Source organism: Erinaceus europaeus, chromosome 3 (genome assembly GCF_950295315.1).
Source record: "Erinaceus europaeus chromosome 3, mEriEur2.1, whole genome shotgun sequence".
NCBI classification, from domain to species: domain Eukaryota; kingdom Metazoa; phylum Chordata; class Mammalia; order Eulipotyphla; family Erinaceidae; genus Erinaceus; species Erinaceus europaeus.
In genome coordinates this window covers 41,163,038-41,177,065 of record NC_080164.1, presented here as the reverse complement: position 1 = coordinate 41,177,065, position 14,028 = coordinate 41,163,038, and the positions used below count along the sequence as shown (strand labels likewise).

Genomic DNA, 14,028 nt, shown 5'->3' with positions numbered 1-14,028 from the left:
ACTATGATTCTAGCCTTTCAACCGGCATTTTATTAGCATGTCCTCTTCCAGTGAGGTCCAAGTGTTTGTGCCACAGAAGAGGGGAGATGCTTGTGTCTTTGGGTCCTTCCAGCTCCACACAACCTCTGTTCCCTGATGTTCCTTTTCATGCGATCTCTCTACTATGTTAACTGGCCACTGCTTAATCTATCCCAGTCACCTGTCACTACTGCAAGCAGGCAGCATGCAGCATACTTTAGCAAGAGAGAGGAGAGGGAAGTTTGGAGCCTTCAAGCCAACTGGCAAGAGTTCTGGAGCTAAGTCACCTGGTAGAGCATACACAATGTCATAAACAGAGCCCTGAGCTCCAGGCCCACGAACAGATAGATAGCACTGGGGTAACTACATGGATAGTGGAGTAGTGCTACTACCTTCTCCTGTTGTCTTTCTCTGCCTCTCTGTGTCTTCTTCTCTCTCTAAAATAGTGAGGACTAGAGCGATAGCTCTTTTGGTAGGGGCTGTGCCCAGTTATGCAGGCAGGTTCAGGTTTGAGTCCCAGCACCACATGCCACATGGGAGGTGCAATGGAAGTGGAGAAGCTTCCCCCCACCCCCAGGCCCTTCTCTGTCTCTATCTCTGAAAAGGTGACCCAGGAGAATTGATATCACATATGTGTCAGACCACAGCTTTAGAAAAAAAGAACTGAGGAGGAGAAAGAGAGAAGGAAGGAAGGAAGTAGGAGGAAAGAATTAACCAGTTAGGTGGCATGATCAGTCTCAACTCATTCCCCAGTAACCAGCACACATGTGTATGTACACATACACACACACACACACACACACACACACACACACTCACACACTTAAAAGAGGCTGTTTAGGCTAGGGAGACAACACAACCTGCTAGAACACCAACTTCCCTCGGGAGTTGGCGGTAGCACAGCAGGTTAAGTGCACATGGTGCGAAGCACAAGGACCCGCTAAGAATCCTGGTTTGAGCCCCTGGCTCCCCACCTAGAGGGGGTTCGCTTCATAGGCGGTGAAGCAGGTCTTCAGGTGTCTTTCTCTCCCCTCCTCAAGTCTTCCCCTTCTCTCTCCATTTCTCTCTGTCCTAACAATGACATTAATAACAACAACAATAATAACTACAACAACAATGAAAAACAACAAGGTCAACAAAAGGGAAAATAAAGAAATAATTTAAAAAAAAAGAACACCAATTTCCCATCCATGGTCCCAGAGGCTGCAGGTTCAATCCCTGGTACCACATAATGTCAGAGCTGAGTAGTGCTCTGGCACGTTCATGTTTGCATTCTCTCTCTCTCTCTCTCTCCTCTTCTCTTCCTCTACACTCCCTGCCTTATAAGTAAAATACATCCTTATATATCTTTAAAAATTAGAATATCACAAAATAATATATTTTCTTGAAGAATACACAAATTATCCTAAGTAATTCGAACCAAAAGCAGAATATAAGGTGAAAAATAAATAAAAACCAAACTAAACATACACACAAGCAATGATATCTGTTAGTAGAATCTGCTTTCCAAAAAAAAAAAAAAAATGAAAAACTTTCTTCTGGAAGATTCACAGTACTTAAAATGTTTTTAATTTTGTGGGTGGTTGGGAGGATAGCAATAAAATACTCAGGATGGATAGGAGGTGTCTCTCTCATTTTAGAAGTGAGTAACAAGAATAAATACTGTTCATGCAGAACTACAAATGAACTATTCCAAAAGTAACCAAGAAAAGAAAAAACACATGTAGGGTCTGGGTGGTGGCACATCTAGTTGAGAGCACATGTTACAACGCATAAGAACCTGGGTTTGAGCCTCTGGTCTCCACCTGTAGAGGGAAAGTGGTGAAGCAGGGCTGCAGGCATCTCTCTGTCACTCTCCCTCTCTATCATCTCCTTCCCTTTTAATTTCTGGCTGTCTCTATCCAATATATAAATAAAGATAATAAAATTAGAAAGAACAAAAATGTGTGTAACACTGTGTCATTTGAATATCTTGATTGAGGAAATAATATTTCAGTAATTGAAGTTAAAGTTAATTCTGCCATTTAAAGCCACTGACATTTAATATCAAACATTTCAACACTAACATGACTTTGATGTATCATTTAAAGATGTGCACATTCACTTATATCATAAACCTTCCATGATTCTGTTTGTTGAAAAGTTATCTAAGCCTTAAAGGTAAGAATGTTTTTCTTGGGACAGCAAGATAGCACAGTCTGTTTGCTTTGTCAAGTACATGACACAGTTTCAAACATGGCCCTCACCTCAGTAAAGTAAGTTTTGTGTTGTGGTATATTTCTGTCACACTGTTTTTGCCTTTCATTCTGAAATAGTTAGCCTGGAGCAAAGAAACCACTTTGATGATAATGGGGCTGGGTGGAATGATGATAATAAAAATGGGGCTAGGCTGCGGCACACCCAGTTAAGTACACATCAGACTAAGCACAAGGATCCGTGCAAGGATCTGGGTTTGAGCTCCCCACCTACAGAGTGGGGGGTGAGGGAGGAGCCACATTTCACAAGTAGTGAAGCAAGTCTGCAGGTGTGGAGCAGGGCAGGCAAAGCTGCAGCCTCTCATGGCTACACACCTCAGCCCGCGCCTTCTGCACGGATGGCCTGCCCACCCTCCTGCTATGAAGTCTGGGCAGATCCCGGACCACCTGGAGACCACGGGCTCCCTGCCGAAACTGAGCCCCCTTGCCGAAATCTCCAGCTTGGGTCTGAAGGCAGATGAGCTAGAATACACAGAGATTCGTCCAGAGATCGCTACCTACAATTCCTGAAGCTGAAGTTGCTCAAGAGGCCACTTCTGGATGGTGACCCCCCCAACAACTAAGACAATACAGATCTAAATTCGTGTTTAAAATGACATGTCTTCGTTTCAAAAGTTTTCCTCCTTGTATATTGAAGACCATATTTACATGTGTTTAAAGTTTGGTAAACATTAACTTTAAGGTTAAAAATGTAACTTTAAGGCTATATTCTTACCAGACAGAGTTAAATGAAAAACGTTTTCAACATAGTTCTCATAAAGGTAAAATTAACTTACATTTAAAGTCTGAGTTAAAAATTCGTTAAAAATCAATATATTTTAACTAAGTTAGTCTAAAAAAAAAAACCTGCGCACACCTAGGGTGTGTCTCCATTTTGAATGGGTGTAACAAAAGGTTAAAAAGATGTTGTTGATATGTAAAAGTCTCAAATTCCTTCTCAATTAGAAACGTTAGATTATGCTATGGTTATGCTAATGATTCTCATGCCTGAGGCTTTTTTCTTTCTATGGTTCTTATGTTTGCCTTTCCACATTCTATTGTTTGAACTTTAAACAGCCTTGGAATCGTGCTAGAAGGGACTTCCAATTGTAATAGAGTCATCAATTGTGGTAAACTTCTAACCTGCTGCAAGTTTTGTTTCATAGTAAGTAAACTGCAGCTGTCAAGCTCTCTACAGAAAAGCAGAATTCCAGCAGCTGACCTTCCTCATACAACGTTTGTCCCCCTGGCATTCTTCTGTGGACATCTGCTTTGGACTGGCATTTCTATCGGACTCAATTGGTACACCTCTTGGATACTTTGCAGCTTCCCTTTATGCTGCTGGGTTTCTCAAAGACTGACTGGAGCCAGCTGCCTTGAGACTCTAGGCCATATCCCCGCCCCCATGCTAGGTAATGCCCACAGAGAAGAAAAAAAAATGCCCGTCGAGGCAAGTAACGCCCCCCAGAGGCAAAAAAAAAGGTCCCCCTCAGGCCTTCCCTTGACAGCACACTGGTTCTTGTCTTACACGTTCCTCCATGTTTGTGCCAGTTTCTTTTTTGAAAATGCCTATACGATATAGGTTTCTGTTCACCCCATGCCCCTGACACTGTGGTCATTTAGTTAAAAAGAAAAGGAGGAATTGTTGGTATGTTTCATATTGGTTTGGTATCCTTCCCCCCACCTCTGGGAGAAATTGGCTTGGCCCTTGCTAGTTTCGCGGGCACCCTTCTCCCCGCTCCTGGGACCCCTACAGAGTTCCAGAGTTCTTGGCACGGCCGCGTGAGAGAAGAAGGATGCAGGACAGATCTGTGTGGTGATTAGTCTGGGTTAGTTTATGAATCACTGTTCGTGACTAAAGAAATACAGCTTCCCTGCCCAGCCGTGTGTCCGCGAATCTCTGTCTACTGCCGCGAAGCTAGCCCGGCCTGCTGGAGCCCCAAACTTTAACAACAGGGCTAGGCTGCGGTGCACCTAGTTAAGTGCACATCAGATGAAGCACAAGAATCCGTGCAAGGATCTGGGTTTGAGCTCCCCACCTACAGAGTGGGGGGTGAGGGAGGAGCCACACTTCACAAGTAGTGAAGCAAGCCTGCAGGTGTCTATGTTTTACCCTCTTCATGGTACCCTCTCTCTGTCCTATCGAATAAAATGGAAAAAAATGGCCACCTAGAGCCATAGTGCCAGCACTGAACCCCAGAGATTGGAGGCAAAATAAAATAAAAAATAAATATAAAGAAAGAAAATACTACTAATAAAATATTTTTTTCAAATCACATGACCACATTTCTCACCTGTCTAGAGTCAATAAGGAGCCTAACTGGAGTGCTTTTACTAATGATTTCCATTTTAAGATAAGCATTCCCTGGTACCTAGCTGTGGCACAACTGGTAAAGGTAAAGTATTACCTTTACCCAGGACCCTTGTCTGAGCCTTTGGCCCCCACCTGCCAGGGGGAAGCTTCACTAGCAATGGAGCAGGTTGTAGATGTCTCTTTATCTCTGTCCCTCTTTTGCCATTTCTCTAGCTCTACTTCTGTTTCTTTCATAAGAAAAGAAGGAGAAAGAGAAAATGGCCACTAGAAGCCATGGATTATTCACGGAGGCCCTGAGTCCCAGCCAGAACCCTGATGGCAAAATGACAACAGAATAAAAATTAAAACTTAAGTGCCTGTGAACATGTGAAACCACTTTCTCTGTAAGGCTATTTTACAAATTGCAAACCTGACTCCAAAAAGCAGACCGAGTAAACATTTCAGATGACAATAAACTAATGATCTAAAGTTACTTTTAAAAAGTAAGATGAAGGGAGTCAGGTAGTAGTGCAGCAGGTTAAGTGCACATGGCACGAAGTGCAAGGGCCGGCGTAAGGATCCTGGTTCCAGCCCCGGCTCCCCACCTGCAGGGGGGGGGGGGGGTCCTTTCACAGGTGGTGAAGCAGGTCTGCAGCTGTCTATCTTTCCCTCCCCCTCTCTGTCTTCCCCTATTCTCTCCATTTCTCTCTGTCCTATCTAACGATGATGACATCAGTAACAACAACAATAGTAACTACAATAACAATAAAAAACAAGGGCAACAAAAGGGAAAATAAATAAATAAATAAATATAAGGAAAAGATTGGGGTTTTTTTTTAAAGTAAGATGAAATTTAATTACATAACATTAATAAGAAGTGAAGCAAAAAGAGGGAGATGGAGAAGGGGGATTAGCTGGAACTAGTGGAATTCCGAAGAGATTTATATTTTATACCTACAGTTGCAAAAGGAGCTTAAACTGGTTCTGAAAGCTGATATCTTACAAAACATACACCAGCTGTTCACAACTAAATACAAGTTATCACCACTGAATACAAGCAGTATTGCATTATAATATTGATAACGGTTTCCAGAAGTTATGACTTTTAATTCTATGCACCTAGTTAATTTATGTAAAGCTTAGTAGTTAAACAATAAAAAAAAATCACAGAAGCACTAGATATGATGTAGCACTAGATATGATGTCAACTTGTATTTTAAATCCCAACCACAACTCCACTCACCTTCTGAAAAAAAATAAACAAAATATTTTGTAATTTTTAAGAAGTATAAAATCTAGGTTGATCACTAAACAGACCAAATATAGTTAACAAGGGTTTTTGAAGAAAAGAAATGTTCATTAACTCACAGATATTTTAAATTCTCCAAGTCTTCAAAAGCTCCTCTGGGGATACTCTTGATCTGATTATTGTTGAGAAGCCTATGAAAATTTTCAAAAGAATTAGAAATAGGTACACTTCCAAAATGCTCCAAAAAAAAAAAAAAAAAGTTCTTGTAACTTTGGAAAAGGTCGCCAAATGGTTAAGACATCAGTAGCAATATTCAATAAGTGCTAAGGTAGCACAACAGAGATTATTTTCAGTGTCTAAATTTATGAATATAAATTTCCCAGGGAATGAGAACCCTATCCTTCCTTGTCAGTTGCCTTTGCATCATCAGGGACATAAACCTTTTTCTGTTGCACACAGGAAAGTCTATGTTTAACCACTTAGTATTTTTACTTTAACCAAGACTATGGTCAATTGAAAGGTCATGGTAAAAATACCTGGGGTCTATCCAGATATCATGAAAGTCGGTTCTCTGGTCAGGAACATTTCTTTCACAAAGAAAGAACTCATGTCAAACACAGGGGAGCTGCCTTCTTGCTCACCATAGTAATAGCAAACAGACCTTAATTCCCATTATACATCATTCATTCACTCATTCATTCATTCACTCATTCATTCATTCACTGTCCTTGAACAGCAGAACTAGAGAAACCAGCTCAAGGGGGCAGGTGATGATACACTTGGTTAAGTTCACATAGGACCTGGCGTTCAAGCCTCTGCTGCTTACCTGCAGCCAGGATGCTTCACAAGCAGTGAAGCAGATCTGCCGATGTCTCTTTCTCTCTATCTCACCTCCCCTCTCAATTTCTCTGTCATATCATATGAAATAGAAGAGAGAAAACAGCTCAAATGTCCTCAGAACGTTCTACAGCAATCTGATTCTGCAGCAGACACACTCAGCATTGGCCATTGGTCTCTGAGACCCCAGTCTTGGAATCTAAATCCTGGGTTGCAACAAGAGTATCCCAATCCCTCCCAGTAACCCTCCCCTTAGTTTGAGACATGTGGCTAGTCCAACAAGAGCTGAGAAAGACACTGGCATAAGGAAAAGCAGATGGTTGTTAATGTAAAGTATTCAAAACATGATACAGAGGTTCATGGTTGTCAGACAACAGACACAATAAACTACACAATACAATGGCTATAAAGTATTTTGTTTTACACATTTTTGTCTCAAATTCCATCTTATTTTCCCTATTCAGGTCTAAGAATGACTGGGCTTGACCATAGTATTATAAATTTCATTTACAGCTAACTAGCACAATTCCTTCTCTTATTATTTTCCTATTGTTCTCAATAGAATGTCTAGACTTACAGTGTATTCAAGTTTCTCAGCTTCCTGAATGCTCCAGGCTGGATCTCTCTGATTCTGTTAAAGCGAAGATCCCTGTGAAGAAACAAGAAATGTACTTAGAAAAAAAAATCTGCAGCCTTCACTACTTTAGTGTCATTTAAAAATAATCACTTTCAGAAAGGTGATAAGATATTTAAGAAATCAAATCACACAATTTATTCCCTAGATGAATCCATCCTTCATTGAGTTAATAAATCTACTTTGTCTGAACAATCCCCACCACAGAATTTGTTTAGGTAATAATCATAGGGAGATAAAAAAAAAAATGTACTACCTACCCATCCACTATCTGCCAATCCACCAAAAACTCAATGCCAGTAATTCTTAAGACAATAAGCATAGGCTTGGCTTGCATTTCTTCAAAGCAAGTCATATTTAGAATGTGACCTTATTTGTAGATAGTCTTTAGAGATAGAACTAATCAGATTCCATTAAATTATCTGGGGGGGCCATAATTCAATATGATAGTTATCTAATGAAATAGGACCTCTGTGGATAATGGCGCAGGAAAAAGTCATGTGAAGACTAGAGGCACATGTTTGCAAACCAAGAAACATCACGGATGAGGGTCAACCACCAAGAAGTGGGAAATGGGAGAGGTTGAGAAAAGATTTCTAACTTATAGCCCCTGAATAGTTTAGTCTTACAAACCCTTGGTCTGGGACTTCCAGCCTCTGAAAATGGGAAAAGATAAATCTCTATTGAAATCCCTTCTTATCTGTGTGCTTTTAATGGCGTTCTCAGGATCTGATACTGGATCTTGGAACAACACATGGTCAAACTCAAGAGTGGATGCATCTCCTGTGATATTTATCAAATATTTTTAATGTTTATAATCTGACAATTATTTTGAGCCAGTTTAATAACTATTATGTGATTTATAAAATTGGTTTTATTTTTATGGTGCCATAAGAGGATTCTAAAAAAGTATTTGCCTGAGTCACTAAAATGAAAAATGTCTAGCTTAGGAGTGGTCATTCAGAAATTTACTTCCTTGTTTTATATCAAATTCTTTGGCATTTTTTTCCCACTAAGGAATGAGTAACCACTGACCCAAGATTCCAGTCTGCAGTCCTCATTTAGTTTCACTCTGCTTAATGATTCCAGTTCTCCATTAACATTTGTTCCATTGGAATGCTACTTCCATACACAGACATGGTTGTTAAACAAGAATGTAATTCACGACTCACATTTATAGCATTGATAATGGAAGAGGCTCTGACTGCCAGGAATATGAGGGGTGGGGTTAGCATGGGGAGCCTGTCTTCACTGAGCATTGGAAATATTGTGAGGAGGGAGTGAAGGCAACATTCCGATGCATAAAAATGCTAATTATGGGAGTCAGATGGTAGCGCAGCGGGTTAAGCGCATATGGCGCAAAGCGCAAGGACCAACGGAAGGATCCCGGTTCAAGCCCCCAGCTCCCCACCTGCAGGGAGTCACTTCACAAGTGGTAAAGCAGATCTGCAAGTGTCTATCTTTCTCTGACCCCTCTGTCTTTCCCTCCCCTCTCCATTTCTCTCTGTCTTCCAACAACAATGACATCAATAATAACTACAATAATAAAACAACAAAAGGAAATAAATATTTTTAAAAATGCTAATTATAAGATACGGATTGCTTATTAATATGGTAGGACTTCTGACTTGCTTAAACTTTAAAGACAAATAATTGGAACTACACTCTCTTGGATAAACAGATGACATACAGGGGCTTCATATAATTTTTTTAAATATTTGTTTTATTTATTTATTCCCTTTTGTTGCCCTTTTGTTGTTTTTTTATTGTTGTAGTTATTATTGTTGTTGTCGTTGTTGGATAGGACAGAGAGAAATGGAGAGAGGAGGGGAAGACAGAGAGGAGGAGAGAAAGACACCTGCAGACCTGCTTCACCGCCTGTGAAGCGACTCCCCTGCAGGTGGGGAGTTGGGGTTCAAACCGGGATCCTTATGCCGGTCCTTGTGCTTTGCGCCACCTGCGCTTAACCCGCTGAGCTACAGCCCTACTCCCAGCTTCATATAATTTAAGCGAATGAGCCGCCACTTTCCCTAACCAGCACTGGGGAAATGTCATCATCCTGACTGTGGAACAACTTGCTATGACTTTCAAGGGGGAATTGAAATATTGGGACATTTAAAAGAAATGAACATTGTGGGGATGGCAAAGATGGCTGAATAGAGTAGGTCCTGTGTTTCCTTCTTCCCAGCACTAACAACAAAGCTGCAATACAATCTACGGAAAAACCCACAAAGAAACACATTTCCACAAAATAGAACAGAAGGTCAACATCCAGGCAGCAAGACACAGGAAACTGCCCTCCCCTAAGATGAAAAATGTTCCTTAACTCAACAACAAATAACAACCAGAAAATATCTAAAAGGTATACAACTCTAATCTGGCAATAGGGGGTGGGCTATACCAAGATTCATGCACCTCTATCCTATTCCAACAAAGCCATAACAATGTAAGAATAGGAAGTAAATATAAAGAGGGTGAGGGAGGAATTATGGCAGCAGCCATCCAATGACCAGGATAGCTTGCCAGTAACTTGCCCAGAGCAGCCCTCTTTGGAAGCCTCTATACTGGAATTCAGTTTCCATAATAACAAGCCTTAGGGGTTATATTCTGAAAGATAAGGTTCCTTGTAGGCTTGCAGCCTGCCATATTGTTTTCAACCCTAGAACAGGTGAAAAGCTGTCACCACATTGACTGAGGTCTCAGCTGCATATTAGACCTAACACCTTTGTCTACTGACATCTGGAGGGTACTGAACTCTACATCCTCATACTCCTGGCTGCTACTCTAGTTCAAGTACAGACCACTTTCCTTCATAAAACATCAAACAGACTAAGAGGAAATTATTCACATTGTTGGACAAAGAATACAACTGGAAGAATACTCCCAAATTCAACAGATATGTAAATCATCTAAGGAGAACATCAAAATTATGGTGCTAATGATACTCACCAAAGTGGAAGAAAAATTCAACAATCAGATAAAGTATGAGAGAAATCTTAACAGAAATAATAATACAGTAGCTGAGGCTAAAGAAAATATACTAGAGGGAAACACCTGCAGAAAGACAGAAGTCAGAAGTCAAAGTGGTAAACTGGATATTACAGTAAAGGTAGCCATCAGGAAAAAAAGGGGGGCTCAGGAGAGAACTAAAATAAATGAAGACAATATGAGTTGTGGGACAGAATCAAGAGGACCATTATTTGTATCACAGGGATGAAAAAAGGACAAGAGTGAAAAAAAAATCACTGATGTGAAGTGGGAGGGTGGGGGAGTATAGTTCTAGGTATGAAAGGCTGAGGTATACATTAAAGTGTTACAAGCAAGTACCTGGATTCAGAGGAAATGCCAGGTGGAAGCTGAGTTGGCCTACTTGCTATCCTGGTGGGGCTGAGCTGACAGTCATAGAACTGAAGACCTCCCTGGAAGAATGAGAAGAAGAGATGGAGGACAAGTAGGGATTTCTGAGCAGGTTACAATTCACAAAGGTGAGGAGAGCTCTCTGAGTGAAGACCCAAGAGTGTCACAAATGAGAGGGGCAAGTTCCTCACCCCTCAAGAGGAAAATTCTTGCAGGGGTAAAACTCAACTCTCAGAGTTCCCAAAACACCCACCAAGCTGGCCTCATTGGTAATGCCTGCCTGTGGACTGCACTCAATTGTCTACACTAAACTAGTCAAGAAGTCAGACTAGCTCATGCCATCTGTAGCCTCCCTTGGTCTCCCATAGAGACACAACAGCGCCATGCTGAGGTATAATCAGGCTGAGGTGCTAAGGTCTGACAGGGGCACTTCATCTCCAAAGGAATTAACAAGGAACTAACAAAAGCCCATTAAATAAGGGCTGAAGAGCAGGTGGGTGTTTTTCTCTTTCAATTACTGCTCTTTATTGTTTTCTATAGGAAGAACAAATTCAATTGCTCTGTGGTGTAGAACATCCAACCAAACAAGACAATGTGGTCTTTTCACATAGAAGACTCTATAATTTCAAGGCACAACAATGAAGTTGCCCAGGTGTACAAAAATAATTAACTCTTAGAAGCAATGCTGCATTTATTAAACTAAAATTTTACTTTGTAAATTATTAGGGGGAGCCAGGTGGTGTCACACCAGGTGACGCACACATAGAATGAAGCACAAGGACTCGCACAAAGATGGGTGCAAGGATCCCAGTTCAAGCCCCCAGCTCCCCACCTGCAGGGGGGGTCGCTTCACAAGCAGTGAAGCAGGTCTGTAGGTGTCTCTCTGTCTCTTTCCCTCTCTGTTGCCCCTCTCAATTTCTCTGTCCTATACAATAAAATGGAAGCAAAACAAAACAAAAAAATGGCCTCCAGGAGTACTGGATTGTCCTGAGCTCAGCATTTGAACTTCAGTGAAGTATAGAAGTTCCCAGAGATTATTATATGAAATCATGGCTCTTCAGTCCAGAGCACAGAGCTTTATTTCTGAGAGAGGGTCTCTGTCTCCTTTCATCTACTGGCTCATAAGTCATAACCCTGGTCCCTAAATCATCTGGCTTCTTGCAAAGGCTCCTGGGAGATGACAACTATATAAACTTGTCACTGTAGAAAGACCTAGCACAATCACAGCCACACCATCCAGCTGGCATCTTCCAACGTCTGCCAAGCTCAATTCTAGATAAGGGCATGTTTTCAGCTACTCCCAGATAGATGGCTATCTGATGCCTTTGTTTATCTTATTTATTTTATTTTATGAAGAGAGAATCAGAGCATCACTCTGCCACATGAGTTGCCAGGGATCCAACTGAAGACCTCGTGCTTAAGAGTCTAGTTCTTTATTCACCGTGTGCAGATCACAGCTTTAGACCTTTTAAAATGAAGTTATCATGAATACGTTCCCAACAAGGAATCACACTTTTAGATATTTTTTTATTTTACTTTTATGAGAGAGAGAGAGAGAGAGAGAGAGAGAGAGAGAGAGAGAGACTAAGACTAGAGCACTCATTGCTCAGTTCTGGTTTATGGTGGTGCAAAAGAATGAACCTGGAACCTCAGAGTTTCAGACATGAGAGCTTTTCCTGTAACCACTATACTGTTTCCCCAGACCAAAAAGCAATCATGTTTTAATGGTAGATACATGCAACTTCTGTTTAAGTAATGAATCTACACAACCCAGTTTTGTCCAAAAGCTAACACTCGGATTTCTGGAAACACAATGCTGCCAACACCTTGCAAAGTGGAACAGCATCAAATCTCTGAAGTAGTGTTTCTCCACGGTGGGGAGGCAAGACTTGCCTCTGGGGGACCAAGAAGAAACATTCTCTTCCCCTCTTCCCTGCCAGGCAATGAATAAGTGAATAAGAGCTCTGGCTTCTTGTTAAAGGAGGTTCAGGATCCAATCTATGATACCATCCCTGGGAGCATGCCGTAAGGACTTTAACTCACATTGCCATTTACAGAAACACACGTTCAGGACCTGGGCTTCATTCTCAGGTGTACCCACTATATAAAAAAAAAAAATGGCAATTAAGCCCCAAGTTCTAAACAGAGCCACTTTTAGCTAGAATAGTAGTGTTGTCTAGGGACAAGGGATGGCATACCCAGGCGGATCTGAGTAGTGCTTTCCAGAATCTTCTCTAAATGACATGAACCATAGTCACTGGCTCTGGAACTAGAACTTGAACTAACAATCTGTGCACTTTCTGCACTCTGGTTTAGGGTCTGTTTATCCCTTCAGTCAGAGGGTTTTAATACCCTTGAGTTGGTTGGAGAGAAATACTGCACTCCTCCCACACACCTGAGCGGAGAAAAAGCACATTCGGGTATGATTTGGGGGCTCATAACCCTCAGAGCCTATGCAACCTCTTGTGAGAAGTTCCCCATTTCTCAATCATTATCCTCCCCCCCACACACACACATCTTCCTTTTTCTAAGGAACCTAATAGAAATTGTAAAGTCAAAGGATTTTTTAAAATCATCTTTTCAGGGGCAGAAGCCCAGGTCAAAGGGTCTATTTCCTACCCATGAAAATGGATGACATAGGAGATGGGTCCTCCAACTCCCCCAACTCTCAGCAGTTCCCCCAGTTGTGCAAGACAGAAACTCCAGCAAGGCTCCTTAGTTTATTACACTGCACATCATAACTTCTCCCCACAGGTGTTGCACTAAAGCAAAGGATCCTAGGAAAGGAAGGGGAAGGGGGAAGGGGGAAGGGGAGGGGGAGGGGGAGGGGGAGGGGGAGGGGAAGGGGAAGGGGGAGGGGAGGGGAGGGGAGGGGAGGGGAGGGGAGGGGAGGGGAGGGGAGGGGAGGGGAGGGGAGGGAAGGGAAGGGAAGGGAAGGGAAGGGAAGGGAAGGGAAGGGAAGGGAAGGGAAGGGAAGGGAAGGGAAGGGAAGGGAAGGGAAGGGAAGGGAAGGGAAGGGAAGGGAAGGAAAAGCCTGGGTTTATGATAGAAGAGAAAGATCTGAATTGGAGGTGAGAGTGTTTTCCAGACATTCGTCATGGGGAGACTAAATAATTATGCCCATGTCAATAATTACACTGTAGTCCATTAGACCCCCAATTAAAAAATAAAATAAAAACTAGAACCTTTTCTTCTAAAATCAGAGGTAAAAAACTCACATCTCTGCAGAGCAAACCCAAGCTTCCAATATATATATATATATATATATATATATATATATAGTTTTACATTTTACATTACTTTTACAAAAATTCACTTTGACCCACTCATTTCACATATAAACACAACTCACCCAGAACACATACAGTTTGGAACTAGACATGAGACTGGTTAAGGTTGTTGTTGA

At 41.6% G+C, this 14,028-nt stretch overlaps 1 protein-coding gene across 3 annotated transcripts in view; it reads right to left on the bottom strand.

Annotated features, from left to right (window-relative positions):
* PXDN (peroxidasin) overlaps positions 1-14,028 on the bottom strand; it is a 112,020-nt gene that overhangs the window by 50,867 nt on the left and 47,125 nt on the right. For all 3 annotated transcript variants that reach the window (XM_016186339.2, XM_016186338.2, XM_060187049.1), the window contains exons 2-3: positions 7,209-7,280; positions 5,914-5,985 (exon numbers count right to left, since the gene is read on the bottom strand). In XM_016186339.2, coding sequence (XP_016041825.1) covers positions 5,914-5,985; positions 7,209-7,280 — 144 coding nt within the window. The remainder of the gene's footprint in view (positions 1-5,913; positions 5,986-7,208; positions 7,281-14,028) is intronic.